General features: G+C 46.1%; 2 protein-coding genes across 3 annotated transcripts in view; one reads left to right on the top strand and one right to left on the bottom strand.

Annotated features, from left to right (window-relative positions):
- Oatp26F (Organic anion transporting polypeptide 26F) overlaps window positions 1–5397 on the bottom strand; it is a 192796-nt gene extending 187399 nt beyond the window's left edge. The window contains exon 1 of the mRNA XM_067091070.1: window positions 5258–5397. The gene's annotated coding sequence lies outside the window, so the exon portion shown is untranslated. The remainder of the gene's footprint in view (window positions 1–5257) is intronic.
- Window positions 5380–27093, top strand: part of mRpS29 (mitochondrial ribosomal protein S29) — a 28962-nt gene continuing 7248 nt past the window's right edge. Inside the window, exon 1 of one of the 2 annotated variants that reach the window (XM_067091086.1) lies at window positions 5380–5523. In XM_067091086.1, the coding sequence (XP_066947187.1) occupies window positions 5517–5523 (7 nt within the window). In that variant the 5' untranslated portion in view covers window positions 5380–5516. Of the gene's footprint in view, window positions 5524–25438; window positions 25595–27093 lie in introns of those variants that run through there. The other variant, XM_067091080.1, reaches the window with a different exon arrangement.

The raw sequence follows: 27093 nt of genomic DNA, 5'->3' as shown, positions 1-27093 counted from the left end.
GCAATTAGGGTGCCTTAGCAATTAAAAATAAAATCTTTTTAACAAGACTTCTGAGGCATCTTGAATATTTCAGTTTAGTACTCTTCATTGCAAGAAAAAACAAGGTATGTTATTTCTATTCTTGGTTTTATATGTACCCGACGAAGCTTAGCTATAAAAGGCATGACATTGTCGTACGGGGATAGAATCATTAGTAATTAAGGCGCCTTATCTATTAAAAATAAAATCCTTTTAGCTTATTTATTACCCCAATTTGTTGGCCAGTATAAAAGTAGTTACAGTACAGTAGTCATATACAGTATTGGGATTGCACATAATTATTAGAAAATTTTAATGTATCCTTATTTAGATGGGTTTTCAAAAAGCTGATTCATCTTGTCTGTGGGATATCAAATGCTCTTTATACAATAAATATACTACAAACAATGAACCTTTCATAAGCAAAAAGCTAAAAAACTTTGGGTCTCCAGTACCAGAATAAATAACTAAACAAAAGGTAAAAGTAAAAGACATAAGAGAAAGGAAGACACGCCAAAATTACTATAATTGAGCATTGATAAACCGCATAGTTATGCTTCATTTCAATAAAATAAAAACAAAAAAGGTAGGTATAATTCACAGAACAAAAATAAAAAAAAAATGTTTCGTATTCCGGATGATGAATGCCTTCGCTACAAATGCATACTGACTCCAGGACTCGGTAAAATTGTCTCAAGGAACGCACCCTTTCGAAGCGCATCCGAGTGTAACTATTTATACAAAACGCTCAAGAACGAAACAACTATAAGAACTACAAAGTGTTAAAGGGCATATCTTCAAAAGGAAGTCTAGAATATCCGTTTAGAAGAATACATCTCCAATTTTTTTTCAAATTAAGCATAGCGAAAAAAATTACATCTCGGGTACTTGCAAAACGTTCGTAGGATCAGATGATTACAATTCAGTATTAAATATAAATGTATATGAATAAGAGTGTGCGTTCGAGTGCTTAAAAATACAGAGCTCTGATAAATTATAGATATCTAAGCAACTTGTAAATCGTCAATTATCACGATTCGTACTAGTTCCCTTATATCATATCATAACCTGACTAGATCTAAACCCAAATACCTGAGCAAAGCTTTACGCCAACTCAATAATAATACGCGAATATTTCTTATTCTCATAAACACTTCAACTTATTATCAAGGTATACGCTTTGACTCACATGATTTTGCTAAAGAAACCGCTAATTTTTCCGAGTATAGGCCTATAGTCTTCCCCACGGTCTAGAGCAGTGATTCTTAAACTGGGGGAGCGCCAGAAGCTTCCAAGGGGGGCTTAAGCAGAGTTGCCAGATGATGCCTATTTTTTTTATTAATTTGTAATGTTAATTACAAAATTGCCAAAAATGTTATCACTGCTTCCATATATTTTCTAATTATTATCTCAAAACATTATCTCAAAATATAAGAAAATTTTAATTTCAAATCTTGTTTATGAATTGTCTTTTATTATGATAAGTATAATAGCATACAAATAGACAACATATTGTTTATGGATTATAGTTGGCAAAAATTTCAGGGGTAGGGGGGCGTGGGGTCTATACTTAATGCAGAGGGGGGCGCAAGGCAAAAAAGTTTAAGAACCACTGGTCTAGAGAATATTCCAAGCCACCTTGGCGTTTCGAGCAGGGCAAGCGTGATGCGCGGAGGTGTTATATCAAATGCTCTCAATCAATTTGCTTGGTGTTTGAATGCACTATAGACCTAAAACATGCTAAATTAGTCAAAGGTAGATTTACTTTTTCTAATATTAAGGCCTCTCGCAATATTTCTGCACTGAGTAACACTGTAAATAGACCTTACTTTTTTTATGTGGCACAGATTTTGAACTGCACTGCCAGTCTACGGTTCAGGCTAAGCTTTCCTCGCGGCATGTAGACGAAGAAATCAGATGTGAGCATATATCGAGTATGGGAATAAGAAATACCGAAAACTAAAATAGTATAAACTTGTGTAAAGTATTATAAACTCAAGAAGCATGTAGAGAATGAAATCTATGGATACTTTTAATATAAAAATTAAAAAATCAAGGGTTTCTTCCAAAGTATACACTGTATATATGTGTGTTTGTGTAATTATTCATTTTAGAGAGAGAGAGAGAGAGAGAGAGAGAGAGAGAGAGAGAGAGAGAGAGAGAGAGAGAGAGAGAGAGAGAGAGAATGGGTAAACATTTGTATATCAAGCAGTCTCAAGGTTAATGTAGAAGGGAGCGATTATACCCAGGAAGATCCAAAATAGGAAACAAAAGAAAAAAACTCTGGAGGACGCGACGCCAGGAAAAACCATTGGCTGGATTAAAACCGCATATTGTACTCATATTTAATTTCTTTCTATCTTGCCCAGAAATCGGAAATGGAATGTCTTGTTACAAGTGAAGGTGTTATTATTTTGCAACCTTTCTAAAATGATTTTGTTTTACAAGAAATAGAACAGTGCAAATACCCTGAGAGATTTACTTTGGATATATTTGCTACAGTACGCCCAACAAGGATTATTAAAAAAATAAACACTGTCACTTCCAGACAAGTACAGTACATCTGGCAGCCTGAAGGGAAACGCTATCTTGATAAGAAAGAAGCTTTAAACAATGAGCTACATAAACACTCAGATTAACGGTAAGAGCCCATTTTATATATATACATATATATATATATATATATATATATATATATATATATATATATATATATATATATATATATATATATATATATATATATACGTATTATATCTACTTGAATATTCTCATTTTGGCTGATTCCAGGATGTCTCAAAACACTAACAAGTATTATTCCAGGATATCCCAAAACATTAACAAGTATAACTAAGTCATGTATATACAGCTAACTATGTAATTAAACTGGATGCAAGGAATTAATTAAACGACGCGTGACGTTATCATAACGAGCTTCTGGGTAATATGTAATGTAAAAATAACTGGTCACTTTATCTGCAGTCATTCGACCAATACTTCACTGTATATTATAATAATTACGACTCTCGTCTCAGAAGTGAATGTCTATATGTACTATACATGTTACTCAGCCTACATAAATACACATGACGGACAATCCACCCGTATAATTACGTACAATAATCTAATTCATTGTCGTAATGACGTCGGCCTACGATCGCGACCACAATATGATTCCAAGCTCCGCCTTAATTATTTCGCCGATACTAGTTTCTCACTGACGTAGCTTGAGATTCGTATGAATACTTAACGATAACTTCAAAGGTTTTCAGTGATTTTAATGAGACATGACTGTAATAGGTCTATGTAACTATTCCAGCATAGGAAAAGGAGCAGGGCATTAGCCTATCTCTTGGGCTTGGGAGAGTGTCTGGTTTCGTTATGGTCAATGGTTTTCAAAAAAAACAAATTCTCTCTCTCTCTCTCTCTCTCTCTCTCTCTCTCTCTCTCTCTGAGATGACCAATAAAATTAGTAAAAGGTTTATGACAACGCCACAAAGTTAGATAGCTGAAAAGGTTATAAATGTTTTCTTCTATCGGAATATTTCATAAGAGAGCGGACACGGTCCAGCGTGTTAATGAAGGTGTAGTGATCTTCCATTTCAGTACATGACGTCATGGGAGGACTCCGTTTCTCAGTATCATTTCCTCGGCTCATATCCTCATCAGATTCCGCCAAGGAAAAGGCTGCTGGCATGACTCACTTCCTCGGAAAAATAATTCCTTCCCCTGGACGCATATCCGACCTAATTATTACACCAAATTCCCTGTTAACTACTTTTCCTGAACCTAATCTCACGCATAATTTAATGTTAACTTAACACGGATAAGTGACGAAAATATAACACACGAAGATAGTGACGTTAATGATAATAGGATCGATAACTGAATAAAATCGTAATTAACCTTTGAATAACCGGCCATGTATATGGCAATTGTAAAAAGGCTGATAAAAATATAATAGTTCTTTTCCTTGGAAATGGTAATCTATATTTCTGTGAAACAGGACGCAAAAATTAAAGGAAGGATACACTCCCTTTTTTCCTGTACAGAATTGTTAGTGACAAAGGCAATTAAAAAGACAGCTATTTTGACAACAACGAATATCCTGTGATATATATGCACAGAAGTTCAACAAAGAAACGATGACGAGAAATGATCAACGACGAAGTAATGTCAGGTTATTAATAACTCTTGAAGAGTTATTAAAAACTAGAGGTACGTTTCACGATAGACCAAAACTTTTTATAGTAAGTTAACCATTTGATAAATGGAAATCTGGTATATACAGGTACAATGTAAAACGGTATATTGAAAATGGCTTGAATTTATTATCCTTTACATAATTACTTTCGTTGACTAAATCTTTAATTGGGGCAAGACATTGGGTCATTTCTACCGTTCCCTAATTACTTCAATTACATGCATTAACGTAAGCAGAGTACATAATGCAGTTAATACTTATTGCGCTATTAGCACGATGCAATTACAGATATTTAAACTTGGCCGTGACTCGTGACAACCGTACGCTGATTATAATATATACATTTTATATATATATATATATATATATATATATATATATATATATATATATATATATATATATATATATATATAGTATATATATATATAGTATATATATATATATATATATATATATATATATATATATATATATAATATATATATATATATATATATATATATATATATATATATGTACAATTTGTACAGAACAAAGGTTATGCATGGTAGCCTATACCTTGGCCTTATAGGCCTATATGCTTTACTGCCTATATAGTTGTTTCATTCAGTCGTTAATTTTTGGTAACCAAATTTAATGGGAAAATTTATGACAATTCTAATTTAATCATTTTTAGGTAAATAATGACAGTTACACGTCTAAATTTATGACAATTCTTCTAATTTAATCAATTTTAGGTTAATGGCAGTTACACGTCTAGACCTATTTCAAAATAAAGGTGTCATTACAGTATATTTTAGAAGGCGGCTGTATACCTTTCGCGCGTTAATAACATATCTTAGTACAAATAAAAAGATAACATGACCATTCAAAATTCTAAAGCATATATTCCCTAAAGAAGACAACACATCCTTTTTCCCCAATCACAGATCCCAAATGACTATGAAAGCACATTCCAGCATGGCAGTCCCACACATGCGTCCCTCCCCCCCCCCAAAGAAAAATTTTCCTATTTGTCTTAAAATTACTCACCTTTTCAAACGAGCTTATATTGCGTACGTCTTCTCTGGACCATTCAAGCCACCATATTCAACTTTTACAACGACTCACTAACAAAATCCAGTGTTTACAAACACTATTGGCTAGTCTAGCACACAACACACGCGTCGGGAAGAGCAGTGTCAGTCTACACTTTGACGAGTTCAATTCTACACTAACCTCTGCTGGAGTGGAGCAGCTGGACTGACCTCAATGCTACCTGTGTGTGCGTGCGTGCGTGTGTTCCGTCGAGATGCCAGGTAGTCATTTACACGTGCGTTTCCCCTCCATTGTATTTTTCCTTTTTTTTCTTTTAATCCGACGTCCATTTAACGATAAAACGACTACAGTCCACACATTATCGAGCTTCACATTGGATAGTTAGACTGTTGTACAACGATTCTAATTTGTTTTAAAATCATTCACCAGTTAAGCGCTCTATGCGTATTTTACGTAAGGACCCTTTTCATTTACGAATATTTACTATGTACAAAGAGAGAGAGAGAGAGAGAAAAGAAACAGTTATTTGGTAATCCGTGTCGAAATTCAAAGCGATCTCAGCGCAATGAAACGGCTTCCGAATTCTTGTCATGACGTCACTGAGTCAAGTAACGTCGCGAACTTTCCCCAGATGTGAATGCCCAGCCGCCTTCGCGAAAGTTAATTTAGACATAATATTAGTCTTGAAATGCTCATCTGCTACTTGTACGATAACTCGCCCTTCTCGGTAATGCGTAATCCTGAAAAAAGTGTTACATCATCATCTCGCTAGACAAGTTGTTTGCATAATGCAGGCCTAAGAGTAAATCAACTTTTTAGTCTAGTGGGGTGGCTTTTTGTTGAAGTGTGTATGCACTTCCTTCAACTGACTAGTTAGATTTATATGCCTGCTATTTACATGTTGGTATTTATTTTAATTGTTGCCATTATTTCTGTTTTAGTGACAATCTATATTTCCCGTAATGTCTTGTTCACTAGTAAGCAATTTCCTGTGCAAGGCACATAGCCCAGAGTGAATCAATTATTCATTGCCACTTTCATCATAAGGAACTGTTGGAGCATAGTACGGTATATATTAGGCAATTAGGGTCGATAATCACCTTGAGCACAGTCTCTCACTTCTTGTATATTATTATATTTTAAGGCCTGCAATTCTAGTACTTTTTGCATGCCGTCTACCCAGCACCTTTCTGATGTTGTTGGCACGACTCCTGAAAAATATATGCTTGCCCACTACCCTCCATTCTCTGTGTGTGACCAAACCACTTTAAAAAGCTATGGCCCAGCTAGTTTTTCGTATCCAAAATTTCTCACCGTTTCAGTTCGTCTTTTCCCATATATATACTGTATTAATACAGTACCAACTTCTCATCACGACCATTTCGCACATTTTCCTCTCATTCACCTTCAGCATTCATTTTAACTCCGTACAATAGAACCAGCTCCACTATCCTTTCATACATTCTAACTTTGGTTTCTGTAGACTAATCTTCGTCTTAAACGCTCTTGCGCCACTTACTCTGTAATTCACGGTTTGTCGTCCTAAATCTTTCGTAACACTGACACCGAAATGCATGTTATAGAAGTCAGCTTCTCATACTTGTGCCAGAGCAGTCACTTGAATATTGATTATTACCTCTGTGGTAGTAAGCGGTACTATCTAGACACATGGTCTAGTAAGCCGGAGGGGATTACGATGTTAATACCAGTCACGGGGCAGTATGCGCCTAGTGGGGAGCTGTAGACGCTTAATAAATGCCCTCTGATGACATTGTATTCATTTATGTCAAGAGAGTCAATATATACGAGTAAATGAATGCTGCTGTGGGAACAGTAAACAGTACTTCTGAACACAATTTAATGATGGCCGAGTGTCCTGCAGTCTGTGGAAGTCATTCTTGTCACTCATGGCGCTGGGAAACGAAAACAAAAGTATCTTCATCACTCTCAGCGGTGTGAAAATCGCTGATAAAGATTACACACATACAGAGAGAGAGAGAGAGAGAGAGAGAGAGAGAGAGAGAGAGACTAGAAATGTATCTGTTTATTGTTTGGTTGAAACAAACTTCTTTAGATGTATGTGAGCTGAAATTAGAAAGGGTAGGGAAGTTAGGAATTTGGCTGTAATTGTAATTTAGACAAGTGAGTTGGTAAGGAAAATTACCTGCGAAAAGTAGCGTAATTAAAAGAAGATCTTGCAAAGTTTTTTCCAGCTCTGCCACGGCGCATTCATGTATCTGTAACAGAAGGGCAGCCCTTGGCACCTTTTGGGCCTCTTCCAATATTTGACTAGCTCTCTAGAGCGTCAAAAACGAGGTTAAGGGTTTCTGCAAGAAACGTGCGGAAAGCCCAAGCAATTTTTATTATCTTTATCTCATTTTTTCTTTGTTTATTTTTACACTATGAGTTATTAAATTTTGAGTTTCTCTACATCGTACTACAGTAGCGCCAAGATGACTTCATGTGCTCACTCAAATCAGGTGTTTCATGGGAGTTCATCTCTGTTTCGTGTTGTTTAAACAGTAGCTGACCGCCTTTGGGTACCCCAGTAGCTGTCCAGAATGAATTTCCAAAGAATTTCCCTTTCACCACGATCCCCCTCCCCTTCCCCTGCACCCTCTACATGAATCACACCGATCATTGTTTTGGTTTTTGTAGAGTTTACCTTACTCCATGCGATATGAAAGTGTTAAGACTAAGCATATTGTTGACGAGCGCGCGAGTAGCCTTGGCTGTAGCACTTGAGAATCCACAGAATCAGCTGTGTTATTGTTATTGACCCACTTGCAGAACTCTCTCTCTTTCTCAAATTAAGGCGCAGATATTAATTTTGACATCATCCACACGGTTTCAAATGTATCTTCGCTCTTCAATGGTAGGACTCTCATATGGTTAGAAGTCACGCCAGGATTTTTCATTTGGGATAGTTTAGGTCGATGTGGAAATATGGAATCATTTGGGAGCTTGAAAAAATAGCATTTGTTTTATATATATATATATATATATATATATATATATATATATATATATATATATATATATATATATATATATATATATATATATATTTAGTTTAGGCCAATGTGGAAATATGGAATCATTTGGGAGCTTGAAAAAATAGCATTTGATATATATATATATATATATATATATATATATATATATATATATATATATATATATATATATATATATATATATATATATATATATATATATATATATATATATATATATATATAATTTCAATTTTTGTCAAGTTATTCCAGATAAAATTGTATAGACAGGAAAACTGTTGTCATCCTTTATACGATTTAGAGATATAAAACACACTAAAAATTAATTATTACAATAACTAATTCTGGAACAGAACTTCCCAGGCATGTTTCATCAAACAGATAGTAAAATCGAAACAAGTGTCAAGTTATATAAGAGGGATAGATTGTCAAGTGTAAATATTTTGGTAACGTTCATGTATATAGCCTCAATTCACCTCTGGAGAGAGAGAGAGAGAGAGAGACCTTTGTTGCAGTTACGTTAAAAACAGCTCGAGTGACTGGACACCCCCTCCCCCGAATTCACACTGCGGGAGGAGGGAAAGGTGTATAATTATTGTATAATCTTTATTAGCAGAGGAGCTTGTTGGCCCCGCCCACACCGGGGTGGACAAACAGGTTTGCAGAATGAGGGTGGATGACTCCCCTACCTACCCAACCCCACACGGGGCGGACAAACCGGTTTTCAGGGGGTGGGTGCCCGTGTCATGTCTCCCCTATTGTCACCCAGGGGAGGACAACAAGATCCACCCATATATTATTATTATTATATATATAGATAGTCAACTCAGCACTAACTGTTTTAGTGGGAAGATCGACCACTTGGGGGGATTGTGTCGTCAGTACACCTCACGTGGTGCAATGTAGGGATTACTTAAGGTTCTTCGCAGCGTTCCTTCAGCCCTATAGCTTCAACCTAGAGAGCGCTGGCGGCTTGGGGGAGCCTCCAGATGTTCAACTAGGCCTGAAACAGGAACAGGACTCGAAGATAGGCCAAATGCACACCACCACGGAGCAAATGATGAAGGCCTAGAGAGCGCTGGCGGCTTGGGGGAGCCTCCAGATGTTCAACTAGGCCTGAAACAGGAACAGGACTTGAAGTTGGGCCAAGTGCACACCACCACGGAGCACCACCTGAGCGCTGGCGGCTTGGGGGAGCCTCCAGATGTTCAACTAGGCCTGAAACAGGAACAGGACTTGAAGTTGGGCCAAATGCACACCACCACGGAGCGAACGATGAAGGCCTAGAGAGCGCTGGCGGCTTGGGGGAGCCTCCAGATGTTCAACTAGGCCTGAAACAGGAACAGGACTCAAAGATAGGCCAAATGCACACCACCATGGAGCGAACAACCCTGAGAGCGCTGGCGGCTTGGGGAGCCTCCAGATGTTCAACTAGGCCTGAAACAGGAACAGGACTTGAAGTTGGGCCAAATGCACACCACCATGAAGGCCAGAGAGCGCTGGCGGCTTGGGGGAGCCTCAGATGTTCAACTAGGCCTTTCAAGCCTCCAGATGTTCAACTAGAAAACAGGAACAGGACTTGAAGTTGGGCCAAATGCACACCACCACGAGGAGAACGATGAAGGCCTAGAGAGTGCTGGCGGCTTGGGGGAGCCTCCAGATGTTCAACTAGGCCTGAAACAGGAACAGGACTTGAAGTTGGGCCAATGCACACCACCACGGGTGAGCGATGAAGGCCTAGAGAGTGCTGGCGGCTGGGGAGCCCCAGATGTTCAACTAGGCCTGAAACAGGAACAGGACTCAAAGATAGGCCAAATGCACACCACCATGGAGCGAACAATGAAGGCCTAGAGAGCGCTGGCGGCTTGGGGGAGCCTCCAGATGTTCAACTAGGCCTGAAACAGGAACAGGACTTGAAGTTGGGCCAAATGCACACCAGATGTTCAACTAGGCCTGAAACAGGACTTGAATGAAGGCCTGAGAGCGCTGGCGGCTTGGGGAGCCTCCAGATGTTCAACTAGGCCTGAAACAGGAACAGGACTTGAAGATGGGGAGAGCGGCGGCTTGGGGAGCCTCAGATGTTCAACTAGGCCTGAAACAGGAACAGGACTTGAAGTTGGGCCAAATGCACACCACCATGGAGCGAACAATGAAGGCCTAGAGAGCGCTGGCGGCTTGGGGGAGCCTCCAGATGTTCAACTAGGCCTGAAACAGGAACAGGACTTGAAGTTGGGCCAAATGCACACCACCATGGAGCGAACATGAAGGCCTGAAGGATGTTCAACTAGGCCTGAAACAGGAACAGGACTTGAAGGCCAAATGCACACCCACCAGATGTTCAAGGCTAGAGAGCACTGGCGGCAGGGGAGCCTCCAGATGTTCAACTAGGCCTGAAACGACTTGAAGTTGGGCCAAATGCACACCACCACGGAGCGAACGATGAAGGCCTAGAGAGCGCTGGCGGCTTGGGGAGCCTCCAGATGTTCAACTAGGCCTGAAACAGGAACAGGACTTGAAGTTGGGCCAAGAGAGCGCTGCACACCACCAGATGGAGTGAACAGGATGAAGGCCTACCACCACGTGCTGGCGGCCTAGAGGCGCTGGGGGCCTCCAGATGTTCAACTAGGCCTGAAACAGGAACAGGACTTGAAGTTGGGCCAAATGCACACCACCACGGAGCGAACGATGAAGGCCTAGAGAGCGCTGGCGGCTTGGGGGAGCCTCCAGATGTTCAACTAGGCCTGAAACAGGAACAGGACTTGAAGTTGGGCCAAATGGGAGCGAACGATGAAGGCCTAGGAGAGCACTGGCGGCTTGGGGAGCCTCAGATGTTCAACTAGCCTCCACACCACCATGTTCAAACAGGAACTCGAAGATGCCTGAAACAGGAACAGGAGAAGTTGGGCTGGAGCGGCTAGAGCACTGGCGGCTTGCCTCCAGATGTTCAACTAGGCCTGAAACAGAACAGGACTCAAAGTTGGGCCAAATGCACACCACCATGGAGCGATGAAGGCCTAGAGAGCGCTGGCGGCTTGGGGAGCCTCCAGATGTTCAACTAGGCCTGAAACAGCCTTGGGCCAAATGCACACCACCACGGAGCGAACGATGAAGGCCTAGAGAGCGCTGGGGGAGCCTCCAGATGTTCAACTAGGGCCTGAAACAGGAACAGGACTTGAAGTTGGGCCAAATGCACACCACCACGGAGCAAACGATGAAGGCCTAGAGAGAGCTGGCGGCTTGGGGGAGCCTCCAGATGTTCAACTAGGCCTGAAACAGGAACAGGACTCTCGAAGTTGGGCCAAATGCACACCACCACGGACTGAAGGCCTGAGAGCGCTGGGGCAGCCTCCAGATGTTCACCACCTGAAACAGGAACAGGACTCTCAAAGTTGGGCCAAATCCACACCACCACGGAGCAAACGATGAAGGCCTAGAGAGCGCTGGCAGCTTGGGGAGCCTCCAGATGAAGGCAGGACTCTCAGAGAGGGCCAAATGCACACCACCACGCTGAGAGCGCTGGCGGCTTGGGGAGCCAACTCAGATGTTCAACTAGGCCTGAAACAGGAACAGGACTCCTCAGATGTTGGGCCAAATGCACACCACACCACCACGGAGCAAACGATGAAGGCCTAGAGAGCGCTGGCGGCTTGGGGAGCCTCCAGATGTTCAACTAGGCCTGAAACAGGAACAGGACTCTCAAAAATGCAGGAACAGGACTTGAAGTTGGGCCAAATGACTCTCAAAGTTGGGCACACCACCACGGAGCGAACGATGAAGGCCTGGAGCGCTGGAACCTCCAGATGAAGGCCTCTCAGAGTTGGGCCAAATCCACACCACCACGGAGCGGCGGGGCCTAGGGAGCCTCCAGATGTTCAACTAGGCCTGAAACAGGAACAGGACTTGAAGTTGGGCCAAATGCACACCACCAAGTTGGGCCAAATCCACACCACCACGGAGCGAGCGATGAAGGCCTAGAGAGCGCTGGCGGTTTGGGGAGCCTCCAGATGTTCAACTAGGCCTGAAACAGGAACAGGACTCTCAAGGGGCCAAATCCACACCACCACGGAGCAAGAAGGCCTAGAGAGCGCTGGTTTGGGGAGCCTGATGTTCAACTAGGCCTGAAACAGGAACAGGACTCTCAAGGGGCCAAATGCACACCACCACGGAGCAACGATGAAGGCCTAGAGAGCGCTGGCGGCTGGGGGAGCCTCCAGATGTTCAACTAGGCCTGAAACAGGAACAGGACTCTGAAGTTGGGCCAAATGCACACCACCATGGAGCAAAACGATGAAGGCCTAGGAGAGCGCTGGCGGCTTGGGGAGCCTCCAGATGTTCAACTGGGCCTGAAACCAGACTCTCAAACAGTTGGGCAAATCACACCACCACGGCCTGAAAGGCCTAGGAACAGGACTCAACTAGGCCTGAAACAGGAACAGGACTCTCAAAGCCAAATCCACACCACCACCAAACGATGAAGGCCTAGAGAGCGCTGGTGGTTTGGGGAACCTCCAGATGAAGGCCTGATGTTCAACTAGGGAACAGGACTCTCAAAGGCTGGGCCAAATGCACACCACCACGGAGCAAACGATGAAGGCCTAGAGAGCTGCTGGTGGTTTGGGGAACCTCAGATGTTCAACTAGGCCTGAAACAGGAACAGGACTCTCAAGTTGGGCCAAATCCACACCACCACGGAGCAAACGATGAAGGCCTAGAGAGCGCTGGCGGCTTGGGGAGCCTCCAGATGTTCAACTAGGCCTGAAACAGGAACAGGACTCTCAAGGTTGGGCCAAATCCACACCACACCACCAAACGATGAAGGCCTAGAGAGCGCTGGTGGTTTGGGAGCCTCAGATGTTCAACTAGGCCTGAAACAGGAACAGGACTGAAGGCCCAAATCCACACACCACACGAGAGAGAGCGCTGGCGGGGGGAAACCTCAGATGCTCACCTAGGCCTGAAACAGGAACAGGACTCTCAAGGCTGGGCCAAATCCACACCACCACGGAGCAACAATGAAGGCCTGAGAGCGCTGGCGGTTTGGGGAGCCTCCAGATGTTCAACTAGGCCTGAAACAGGAACAGGACTCTCAAGAAACACCACCACGGAGGAACGATGAAGAGAGCTGGCGGTTTGGGGAGCCTCAGATGGGCCAAATCAGGACTCTCAAAGTTGGGCAAATCACACCACCACCACGGAGCGAACGATGAAGGCCTAGGCCTGAGCGCTGGCGGAGCACACCAGATGCAGGAGGACTTCAAGGGGGCCAAATCCACCAGATGTTCAACTAGGCCTGAAACAGGAACAGGACTTGAAGAACAGGGCCAAATGGGCCAAATCCACCACCACGGAGCGAACGATGAAGGCCTAGAGAGCTGGCGGCTTTGGGGAACCAAAGTCCAGATGACTCACCTAGGCCTGAAACAGGAACAGGACTTGAAGTTGGGCTCAAGATGTTCAAATGCACCACCACGGAGCGAACGATGAAGGCCTAGAGGCGCTGGCGGTTTGGGGAGCCTCAGATGTTCAACTAGGCCTGAAACAGGAACAGGACTCTCAAGGGGGCCAAATCCACACCACCACGGAGCAACGATGAAGGCCTGAGAGCGCTGGCGGTTTGGGGAGGATGCCAACTAGAGCCTGAAACAGGAACAGGACTCTCAAGGCTGGGCCAAATCCACACCACCACGGAGCGAAGGCCTAGGGAGCCTCCAGATGTTCAACTAGGCCTGAAACAGGAACAGGACTCAAGTTGGGCCAAATCCACACCACCACGGGCAAACGGATGAAGGCCTTGGGAGAGGGTCAATTAGACGCGAAGCAGAACCTCAATGGGAAACAACAGGACTCCTAAGAGCAGGACGGTTTGCGGCTTTGGAGCCTCCAGATGGGCCTCTCAAATGGGCCAAATCCACCCACCACGGAGCGAACGATGAAGGCCTAGAGCGCTGGTGGTTTGGGGCCTCAGATGCTCACCTAGGCCTGAAACAGGAACAGGACTCTCAAGACTGGGCCAAATCCAGATGTTCAACTGAGGCCTGAAACAGGGGACAGATACTCACCTCTGAAACAGGAACAGGACTTCAAGGCTGGGCCAAATGCACACCACCACCTAGAGAGCGCTGAGGAACGATGAAGGCCTGAGAGAGCGCTGGCGGCTTTGGGGATGAGCCTCCAGATGTTCAACTGGGCCTGACACCACCACAGGAACAGGACTGGTGGTTTGGGGAACTCGATGCTCAACTAGTTTGGCCAAATGCACACCACCACGATGAAGGCCTAGAGAGCGCTGGTGGTTTGGATGAACCGGGTCAGAGGCCTGAAACAGGAACAGGACTCTGGGGCCAAATCCACACCACCACGGAGCAAACGATGAAGGCCTAGAGAGCGCTGGTGGTTTGGGGGAGCCTCCAGATGTTCAACTAGGCCTGAAACAGGAACAGGACTCTCAAGTTGGGCCAAATCCACACCACCACGGAGCAAACGATGAAGGCCTAGAGAGCGCTGGTGGTTTGGGGGGAACGATGAAGGCAGGAACAGGACTCTCAGAGGGCAAATCCACACCACAATGCAAACGCCTGAGGAGCTGGCGGTTTGGGGAACCTCCAGATGTTCAACTAGGCCTGAAACAGGAACAAGATTCTCGTTGGGCCAAATGCACCACCACGGAGAGGAACAGGAGCCTGCACACCACCACCTGAGCGCTGGTGGTTTGGGAGGCCTAGATGCTCAACTAGCCTGAAACAGGAACAGGACTCTCAAGGCTGGGCCAAATCCACACCACCACGGAGCAAACAATGAAGGCCTAGAGGAGCGCTGATGTTCAACTAGGCCTGAAACAGGAACAGGACTCTCAAAGTTGGGCCAAATCCACACCACCACCAACAATGAAGGCCTAGAGGCGCTGGTGGTTTGGGGAGGCGAAACAGCAACAGATCTCAGATGTTCAGGCCTGAAACAGAACAGGACTCTCAAAGTTGGGCCAAATCCACACCACCACACGGCAGCGATGAAGGCCTGAGAGCGCTGGCGGTTTGGGGAGCTCTCAAGGCTGGGCCAAATCCACACCAGATGTTCAACTAGGCCTGAAACAGGAACAGGACTCTCAAAGTTGGGCCAAATCCACACCACCATGGAGGCCTGAGGCAGCGAAAGCCTCGATGAAGGCCCAAATCCAGAGAGCCTAGCTGGCGGTTTGGGGAGCCTCCAGATGTTCAACTAGGCCTGAAACAGGAACAGGACTCTCAAAGTTGGGCCAAATCCACACCACCACGGAGCAAACGATGAAGGCCTGGGGGAACCGTCAGATACTCACCTAGACCTGGCAGGACTTGGGGGCCAAATCCACCTCCAGATGTTCAACTAGATGTTCCTGAAACAGGAACAGGACTCTCAAAGTTGGGCCAAATCCACACCACCACGGAGCAAACGATGAAGGCCTAGAGAGCGCTGGCGGTTTGGGGAGCCTCCAGATGTTCAACTAGGCCTGAAACAGGAACAGGACTCTCAAAGTTGGGCCAAATCCACACCACCATGGAGCAAACGATGAAGGCCTAGAGAGCGCTGGCGGTTTGGGGAACCGTCAGATGTTCAGGCCTGAAACAGGAACAGGACTCTCAGGCTGGGCCAAATCCACACCACGACGGAGCAAGCGATGAAGGCCTAGAGAGCGCTGGCGGTTTGGGGGAACCGTCAGATGTTCAACTAGGCCTGAAACAGGAACAGGACTCTCAAGTTGGGCCAAATCCACACCACCACGGAGCAAACGATGAAGGCCTAGAGCGCTGGTGGTTTGGGGAACCCTCAGATGTTCAACTAGGCCTGAAACAGGAACAGGACTCTCAAAGTTGGGCCAAATGCACACCACCACGGAGCAAACGATGAAGGCCTAGAGAGCGCTGGCGGTTTGGGAACCTCAGATGTTCAACTAGGCCTGAAACAGGAACAGGACTCTCAAGCTGGGCCAAATCCACCACCACGGGGAGCAAGCGATGAAGGCCTAGAGAGCGCTGGTGGTGGGGAGCCTTCCAGATGTTCAACTAGGCCTGAAACAGGAACAGGACTCACGAAGTTGGGCCAAATCCACACCACCATGGAGCAAGCGATGAAGGCCTAGAGGCGCTGGTGGGTTTGGGGGAACTCCAGATGTTCAACTAGGCCTGAAACAGGAACAGGACTCTCAAAGTTGGGCCAAATGCACACCACCACGGAGCGAACGATGAAGGCCTAGAGAGCGCTGGCAGGTTTGGGGACCTCCAGATGTTCAACTAGGCCTGAAACAGGAACAGGACTCTCAAAGTTGGGCCAAATCCACACCACCATGGAGCAAACGATGAAGGCCTAGAGAGCGCTGGCGGTTTGGGGAGCCTCCAGATGTTCAACTAGGCCTGAAACAGGAACAGGACTCTCAAAGTTGGGCCAAATCCACACCACCACGGAGCAAACGATGAAGGCCTAGAGGCGCTGGCGGTTTGGGGAACCTCAGATGTTCAGCTGGGCCTGAAACAGGAACAGGACTCACAAGGTTGGGCCAAATCCACACCACCACGGAGCAAGCGATGAAGGCCTGAGAGCGCTGGCGGTTTGGGGGAGCCTCAGATGTTCAACTGGGCCTGAAACAGGAACAGGACTCTCAAGGTTGGGCCAAATGCACACCACCACGGAGCAAACGATGAAGGCCTGAGAGAGCGCTGGCGGCTTGGGAGCCTCCAGATGTTCAACTAGGCCTGAAACAGGAACAGGACTCTCAAAGTTGGGCCAAATGCCACACCACCACGGAGCAAGCGTGAAGGCGTTGAAGGCCTAGAGAGCGCTGGCGGTTTGGGGGACCGCCAGATACTCAATTAGACCTGAAACAGGAACAGGACTCTCGAACAGGACCAAATCCACACCAGGATAAATCCACACCACCACGGGGGAAGCAGATACTCATGAAGGCCTGAGAACAGCGCTGGGGCCAAATCCACACCACCATGGAGCAAACGATGAAGGCCTAGAGAGCGCTGGTGGTTTGGGGAGCCTCCAGATGTTCAACTAGGCCTGAAACAGGAACAGGACTCTCAAAGTTGGGCCAAATCCACACCACCACGGAGCGAACGATGAAGGCCTAGAGAGCGCTGGCGGCTTGGGGGAGCCTCCAGATGTTCAGCTAGGCCTGAAACAGGAACAGGACTCACGAAGTTGGGCCAAATCCACACCACCACGGAGCAAACGATGAAGGCCTAGAGAGCGCTGGCGGCTTGGGGGAGCCTCCAGATGTTCAACTAGGCCTGAAACAGGAACAGGACTCTCAAAGTTGGGCCAAATGCACACCACCACGAAGCGAACGATGAAGGCCTAGAGAGCGCTGGCGGCTTTGGGGAGCCTCCAGATGCTCAACTAGGCCTGAAACAGGAACAGGACTTGAAGTTGGGCCAAATCCACACCACCACGGAGCAGTGATGAAGGCCTAGAGAGCGCTGGCGGTTTGGGGAGCCTCAGATGTTCAACTAGGCCTGAAACAGGAACAGGACTCTCAAAGTTGGGCTAAATGCACACCACCACGGAGCGAACGTTGAAGGCCTAGAGAGCGCTGGCGGCTTGGGGGAGCCTCCAGATGTTCAACTAGGCCTGAAACAGGAACAGGACTCTCAAAGTTGGGCTAAATGCACACCACCATGGAGCGAACGATGAAGGCCTAGAGAGCGCTGGCGGCTTGGGGGAGCCTCCAGATGTTCAACTAGGCCTGAAACAGGAACAGGACTCACGAAGTTGGGCCAAATCCACACCACCACGGAGCGAACGATGAAGGCCTAGAGAGCACTGGCGTCTTGGGGGAGCCTCCAGATGCTCAACTAGACCTGAAACAGGAACAGGACTTGAAGTTGGGCCAAATCCACACCACCACGGAGCGAACGATGAAGGCCTAGAGAGCACTGGCGTCTTGGGGGAGCCTCCAGATGCTCAACTAGACCTGAAACAGGAACAGGACTCATCTAAGTTGGGATAAATCCACCACCACCAGAGAGCGCTGGCGGTTTGGGAGCCGTCAGATGCTCAACCTAGGCCTGAAACAGATGAAGGCCTGGGCCAAATCCACACCACCTGAGGAGCTGGGCGGAGCGCTGGGGGTTTGGGCCTCCAGATGCTCAACTAGACCTGAAACAGGAACAGGACTTGAAGTTGGGCCAAATCCACACCACCACGGAGGCGAGAGCACGATGAAGCCCTAGAGAGCACTGGCGGCTTGGGGGAGCCTCCAGATGTTCAACTAGGCCTGAAACAGGAACAGGACTCACGAAGTTGGGCCAAATGCACACCACCACGGAGCGAACGATGAAGGCCTAGAGAGCGCTGGCGGCTTGGGGGAGCCTCCAGATGTTCAACTAGGCCTGAAACAGGAACAGGACTCTCAAAGTTGGGCCAAATGCACACCACCACGGAGCGAACGTTGAAGGCCTAGAGAGCGCTGGCGGTTTGGGCCTCCAGATGCAACTAGGCCTGAAACAGGTCAATTAGACCTGAAACAGGAACAGGAATCTCGAACAGGACTCTCGAAGTTGGGCCAAATGCACACCACCACGGAGCGAACGATGAAGGCCTAGAGAGCACTGGCGGCTTGGGGGAGCCTCCAGATGTTCAACTAGGCCTGAAACAGGAACAGGACTCACGAAGTTGGGCCAAATCCACACCACCACGGAGCGAACGATGAAGGCCTAGAGAGCGCTGGCAGGGGGAGCCTCCAGATGCTCAACTAGACCTGAAACAGGAACAGGACTCAGGAACAGGACTTGGGCCAAATGCACACCACCACGGAGCGAACGATGAAGGCCTAGAGAGCGCTGGCGGCTTTGGGGAGCCTCCAGATGCTCAACTAGACCTGAAACAGGAACAGGACTCACGAAGTTGGGATAAATCCACACCACCACGAAGCGAACGATGAAGGCCTAGAGAGCACTGGCGTCTTGGGGGAGCCTCCAGATGCTCAACTAGACCTGAAACAGGAACAGGACTCACGAAGTTGGGATAAATCCACACCACCACGAAGCGAACGATGAAGGCCTAGAGAGCGCTGGCGGCTTTGGGGAGCCTCCAGATGCTCAACTAGACCTGAAACAGGAACAGGACTTGAAGTTGGGCCAAATCCACACCACCACGGAGCGAACGATGAAGGCCTAGAGAGCACTGGCGTCTTGGGGGAGCCTCCAGATGTTCAACTAGGCCTGAAACAGGAACAGGACTCACGAAGTTGGGCCAAATGCACACCACCACGGAGCAAACGATGAAGGCCTAGAGAGCGCTGGCGGTTTGGGGAGCCTCCAGATGTTCAACTAGGCCTGAAACAGGAACAAGACTCTCAAAGTTGGGCCAAATGCACACCACCATGGAGCGAACAATGAAGGCCTAGAGAGCGCTGGCGGCTTGGGGGAGCCGCCAAAGGGTCAATTAGACCTGAAACAGGAACAGGAATCTCGAACAGGACTCTCGAAGTTGGGATAAATCCACACCACCACGAAGCGAACGATGAAGGCCTAGAGAGCGCTGGCGGCTTTGGGGAGCCTCCAGATGCTCAACTAGACCTGAAACAGGAACAGGACTTGACGTTGGGCCAAATGCACACCACCACGGAGCGAACGATGAAGGCCTAGAGAGCGCTGGCGGCTTGGGGGAGCCTCCAGATGTTCAACTAGGCCTGAAACAGGAACAGGACTCTCAAAGTTGGGCCAAATGCACACCACCACGGAGCGAACGTTGAAGGCCTAGAGAGCGCTGGCGGCTTGGGGGAGCCGCCAAAGGTCAATTAGACCTGAAACAGGAACAGGAATCTCGAACAGGACTCAAATCCACACCACAAGTTGGGCCAAATGCACACCACCACGGGCCTGAGCCTCAATGTTCAACAGGCCTGAAACAGGAACAGGACTCTCAAACGATGAAGGCCTGGAGCAGACTTTGAGAGCACTGGCGGTTTGGGGAGCCTCCAGATGTTCAACTAGGCCTGAAACAGGAACAGGACTCACGAGTTGGGCCAAATCCACACCACCACGGAGCGAACGATGAAGGCCTGAGAGCGCTGGCGGCTTGGGGAGCCTCCAGATGCTCAACTAGACCTGAAACAGGAACAGGACTCACGAAGTTGGGCCAAATGCACACCACCACGGAGGACTCTCGCGATGAAGGCCTGAGGCGCTGGCGGCTTTGGGGAGCCTCCAGATGCTCAACTAGACCTGAAACAGGAACAGGACTCACGAAGTTGGGATAAATCCACACCACCACGAAGCGAACGATGAAGGCCTAGAGAGCGCTGGCGGCTTTGGGGAGCCTCCAGATGCTCAACTAGACCTGAAACAGGAACAGGACTTGAAGTTGGGCCAAATGCACACCACCACGGAGCGAACGATGAAGGCCTAGAGAGCACTGGCGTCTTGGGGGAGCCTCCAGATGTTCAACTAGGCCTGAAACAGGAACAGGACTCACGAAGTTGGGCCAAATGCACACCACCACGGAGCGAACGATGAAGGCCTAGAGAGCGCTGGCGGCTTTGGGGAGCCTCCAGATGCTCAACTAGACCTGAAACAGGAACAGGACTCACAGGACTCACGAAATCCACACCACCATGGAGCGAACGATGAAGGCCTAGAGTTGGGATAAATCCACACCACCACCAGGACTCACGGGCTGGGCGAAACGAACGATGAAGGCCTAGAGAGCGCTGGCGGCTTTGGGGAGCCTCCAGATGCTCAACTAGACCTGAAACAGGAACAGGACTTGAAGTTGGGCCAAATCCACACCACCACGGAGCGAACGATGAAGGCCTAGAGAGCACTGGCGTCTTGGGGGAGCCTCCAGATGTTCAACTAGGCCTGAAACAGGAACAGGACTCACGAAGTTGGGCCAAATGCACACCACCACGGAGCGAAACGATGAAGGCCTAGAGAGCGCTGGCGGCTTGGGGGAGCCTCCAGATGTTCAACTAGGCCTGAAACAGGAACAAGACTCTCAAAGTTGGGATAAATCCACACCACCACGGAGCGAACGTTGAAGGCCTAGAGAGCGCTGGCGGCTTGGGGGAGCCGCCAAAGGGTCAATTAGACCTGAAACAGGAACAGGAATCTCGAACAGGACTCTCGAAGTTGGGCCAAATGCACACCACCACCTGAAACAGGAACAGGACTCAACGATGAAGGCCTAGAGAGCGCTGGCGGCTTTGGGGAGCCTCCAGATGCTCAACTAGACCTGAAACAGGAACAGGACTTGACGTTGGGCCAAATGCACACCACCACGGAGCGAACGATGAAGGCCTAGAGAGCGCTGGCGGCTTGGGGGAGCCTCCAGATGCTCAACTAGACCTGAAACAGGAACAGGACTCACGAAGTTGGGCCAAATGCACACCACCACGGGAGCCTCAGCCTCCAGATGCTCAACTAGACCTGAAACAGGAACAGGACTTTTGACGATGAAGGCCTGAACGATGAAGGCCTAGAGCGCTGGCGGCTTTGGGGAGCCTCCAGATGCTCAACTAGACCTGAAACAGGAACAGGACTCACGAAGTTGGGATAAATCCACACCACCACGAAGCGAACGATGAAGGCCTAGAGAGCGCTGGCGGCTTTGGGGAGCCTCCAGATGCTCAACTAGACCTGAAACAGGAACAGGACTTGAAGTTGGGCCAAATCCACACCACCACGGAGCGAACGATGAAGGCCTAGAGAGCACTGGCGTCTTGGGGGAGCCTCCAGATGTTCAACTAGGCCTGAAACAGGAACAGGACTCACGAAGTTGGGCCAAATGCACACCACCACGGAGCGAACGATGAAGGCCTAGAGAGCGCTGGCGGCTTGGGGGAGCCTCCAGATGTTCAACTAGGCCTGAAACAGGAACAAGACTCTCAAAGTTGGGATAAATCCACACCACCACGGAGCGAACGTTGAAGGCCTAGAGAGCGCTGGCGGCTTGGGGAGCCGATGTTCAAAGGGTCAAACAGGAACAAGACTCTCAGACCTGAAACAGGAACAGGAATCTCGAACAGGACTCTCGAAGTTGGGATAAATCCACACCACCACGAAGCGAACGATGAAGGCCTAGAGAGCGCTGGCGGCTTTGGGGAGCCTCCAGATGCTCAACTAGACCTGAAACAGGAACAGGACTTGACGTTGGGCCAAATCCACACCACCACGGAGCGAACGATGAAGGCCTAGAGAGCACTGGCGGCTTGGGGGAGCCTCCAGATGTTCAACTAGGCCTGAAACAGGAACAGGACTCGAAGATAGGCCAAATGCACACCACCACCCGTCAATCTCCAGGTACTGGTGAATTAAAGGACTGATATAATCCTGAATTAAAGGATTGATACAATCCTCCATGTCTTTTTATTGCTATTTGGGTAATGCAGTAGGCCTAACCGTGTAAATCTGGACCAGGTGCGTCTTTGTTTCTTTTATGACTTCTTACATTCTTTGGTTATATGTATATACATACATACACAGAAACATATATATCTATATATATGCATATATATATAATTATAATATATATATATATATATATATATATATATATATATATATATATATATATATATATATATATATATATAATATATATATATATATATATATATATATTCTGTATATATATATATATATATATATATTATATGAAAATAAGAAGGCCCATAAAACACTATTTAAACGTTGAAACCATATATTTCGGGCACTTGTTTCTGTGCCCCTGTTCACTGGTAGAATATGGACAGGTGGAAAGTTACAATGGTATATATACAAAAACATGAAGGTGTGGCCTTAGGCCTCCGATGTTAAGGAGGTGGCGTTTCTTAAGAAGGAGGAGATTGACCAAATTCCCTAGTGGTTTTTGGCCTCATTAGCTCCCGTTTGCTTTATTAATAGCCCTCTCGATAATGTGTGGTGGATAGAGCAGTTGCGTTAGGTGTTGGCGGATCGTGTTAAATTCTTGATCCAGGTACTCATTTGAACATATCCTAAGTCCTCTGAGGAATAGGTTGCACCCTACCATGATTTTTACGGAGACGTCGTGGTAGCTTAAGAAATGAATGTAGGAGACAGCGAAGGTGGGTTTTCTATATACTGTAAATGCATACCTGTTCTGTTTTCTTATGATCAGTACATCTAGGAACGGCAGTTTTCCGTCCTTTTCCCATTCTGTTTTAAATTTTATGGTCGGAACTAGCGAATTTAGCCTATTAAAAAATTCATTAAAGTCCCCCCCTGGATCAAGAATTTAACACGATCCGCCAACACCTAACGCAACTGCTCTATCCACCACACATTATCGAGAGGGCTATTAATAAAGCAAATAAAATATACTACAGAGGTCCCACTCACAACAGACAAATAGATTTCAACAACAAAATAAAGCTTCCATACGATGAAAACATCCAAATGGCCACCGAGCAACTCAGTTCTAATAATCCTTTCATTTTCCATTATCCCAAATCCATCGGGAGTTCGCTCGTTAACGTATACTTAAATAACAAAAGGAAGAAGCCGGAGTTTACAAGATACCGTGTAGTAATTGTCATGACATCTATGTAGGCGAGACAGGTAGATCGCTCTCGCAAAGAATAACAGAGCACAAAAGATCAGTACGTTACGCTTCGGAGAGTTCGGGAATTTTCCTACATATTAGAAATACAGGGCATGTCATTAACTGGAGTGGGGCGGAGTTGGTTTTCAAGAGTAGCTGTCCGTACAAAAGAAAGATGCTGGAATCTGCTATCATCAATCAAACCAACAATATGAACCTGTCAGGAGGACATTGGAAATCGGACGCCATTGACACCTTATTCCTCGGACCCCTTTTGAAGAAGATGACCAAGAAACGCGACCGCCAGATCCATCGCCAAACGGGAGCTAATGAGGCCAAAAACCACTAGGGAATTTGGTCAATCTCCTCCTTCTTAAGAAACGCCACCTCCTTAACATCGGAGGCCTAAGGCCACACCTTCATGTTTTTGTATATATACCATTGTAACTTTCCACCTGTCCATATTCTACCAGTGAACAGGGGCACAGAAACAAGTGCCCGAAATATATGGTTTCAACGTTTAAATAGTGTTTTATGGGCCTTCTTATTTTCATATTACACTGTAGTATTACAGGAAAAGACATTCATATATTATATATATATAATTTTAATGACAGTCTTAACTATCATCAGCAACCCACATCATTCAATGTAAAAAAGGATAAGAAAATTCTGTTTAAATTTTATGCTATATATTAATCCTGGGACTGACCAGGCGAAGAGCCCCTTAATCCGTGTTAAGGGAGTTTCCCGTTTTCTTCACTCTGGTGAAGTCAAATACTGAGTGATGATTTTCCTTTACCTGAACCTCAGCCAGACGACGTCATGTGCGAAACTGTCCTCATTTTGGTCAGAAGCGGACTAACCCTGTTCTCTATTAATCCTGGCTGCAGCAATCACTAGAAAACAATAGCTCTCTCTCATCCCATCGTAGACAGACTAGCTTTAGGATAGAGCCTAATTGCACTCAAAAGATACGGTACACATTTTATCCATGCTAAATTCCATTACTAATACTGTGGTCGTACAAAAAGCAAAAAACGCTCGATATGATGTCGTTGTCAAACGAGTGACTTTTCTCTGAACCGAGAAGTTTAACTGATATTTCACTAGAATTCACACAAGCGCTACACGACTTGAAACTCGATATCTTATTCACAGAGTACCTGTTCAAGTTTGAGACATCACGTAAATTTATTCCATTATTAATGATGATTCATAAAGGCTTATTAATGAATGGGTTAAATATATGAAAGTACGATTGCCCTACCTCATAGAGATAGGATATCTAGGAAACCGGCCACAGACAACAAAGTTTCTGCCTCGTCAAATTTTCCGCCACTCTCTCCAGGCAGTCAGTGAATGAGTGATGGCCCAGTTCCAAATGTAATTCAATATCAGTAAACCATTCATAAATGTAGAAGCGGTTAAAAAACTCAAATACAAAATTTTGGTATAAAAATTTCATTCTACAAGTGCTATTTTCCTTTCTTGAGCTGCTGTTCGTCCTGCAATAGAGAAATTAGGTTTAAGCTCGTTATCATTTCAAAAGTCAATTTCCTAGGATCATTCCTATTGGTGCAGAGGTCTTTTAAATTTAAGAATTATTTTATTTCTATGAGATACGGTATATAAAAAAGAATTTTGACACCAAAATCTCTCAAAAATGAATCCGAACTTATCACAAATATTTTGCACCCGTACTCCATTGTAAACATGATGGCTCTCCGAGTCGTGGCACGGCTGAAATTTAGCGTTAGAATTCACAATATATGTGAGTACTGTAGCATTTGAATAATATTATGAAATGTTATAGCATTTTTATAAGTTACTATCATGAGTGAATGCTGAGACTTAGTTATTTGACGTGTCTACAGCTTATTAGTGTGTGAGCAGACATACCCTAGGTAAATTGGACTATCCTATTTACACTATACCGTTCGTTCTAAGTTTTACTCTAATAATTTTTATGTGATTTTGACAATATTGATATTCACTTAAACTGGAAATGGTTGGCTAACTCGTCCAGTTGTAGACCGGCGGGGTAATTCTTTACAAAAGGTCCGCATCAATATTTGGTGTTTGACCCTACTAAAATAATACAAAACCCCTTAATATGTACAGTAACTTAACACAACCACCTAACCTAACCTAGGGCGCCGTGCCCCTACCTAGGCCTAGCGGGGGGGCTTCGCCCTCCCTGCGACCCCCCCTTAAGGGCACAACCCAACACATCAAACAAACCCCAAATATTGATGCGGACCTTTTGTAAAGAATTACGACCGGGGGTTTTGTTTGGGGTAATGACTGAAAAAGAAGGAAAACTAGGGATATACAGTAATGGAAATTGGTAATGCTATGATACTTTAGTTCGTGGCCATGTAATATTCCTACTGGTTTTCATGTGTTTCCTACTGGTCTAGAGTAAAATGCAGAGTAGGGTGTCAATACAGTACTTACTTTGGACCCTCCTGGCCAGATTAGTCCACAGCATCCTTGGTTATGTTAAGGTAAAGTCTGATTAGGTCGTTTCCCTTTGAAATGCCAACTAGGCTAGGCCCACAGGAGCCCTGACCCCTCGCTCTGCGTTCTCTCCCAGTTATAATCATTACTAGAGCAAATGACATGTTTTTGCCATTTCCCTTTTTTCTTTTCCCCTCCCCTTTCCTAGGCTTAGGCCATACCTAATAGGTTAGATGTTCCCCAGCTGGAAAACAAGCCTCTTTTTGGGAGAGAATTTGCTAACTTAGTGCGGTGCACCAGTGAAGAAGCAGGAAATGTATTAGTCACTAAGCAACCTAATCAGTCTAAATAATATGTTCGGCAGTTTGTGCATGATAACAGTAGCAGTCACCGAAGAATTTATAAATCAAGGTAATATAACAAGGACAGTTACTGAAGTAGCCTTAACTATCGTAGGGTGCTGTTTTCTAACTGTGCTGTGGGCTGGGTGCTCAGTAGGCTACAATCTGACTTAGTGTGCCATACTTCATAAAGTAAAATACAGGGATCCATCGTCAACTGACCTATCGTAGGGTGCTGTTTTCTAACTGAGCTGTGGGCTGGGTGCTCAGTAGGCTACAATCTGACTTAGTGTGCCATACTTCATAAAGTAAAATACAGGGATCCATCCTAATAATGGGGATTTCATTCATGATAACTCCCCTCCACCAGCCTAACAAGACTTCGAACTTGGGCTGTGCTAGTTACTCCACTGTCTGTTGTATTTATCCATGGGCACCCAACATTTGCTTTCTATAGATTTACATTATA

This window comes from Macrobrachium rosenbergii, chromosome 4, assembly GCF_040412425.1.
Source record: "Macrobrachium rosenbergii isolate ZJJX-2024 chromosome 4, ASM4041242v1, whole genome shotgun sequence".
NCBI classification, from domain to species: domain Eukaryota; kingdom Metazoa; phylum Arthropoda; class Malacostraca; order Decapoda; family Palaemonidae; genus Macrobrachium; species Macrobrachium rosenbergii.
Note: the sequence above shows the minus strand (reverse complement) of the source record. Positions and strands in the feature narration are given on the sequence as shown.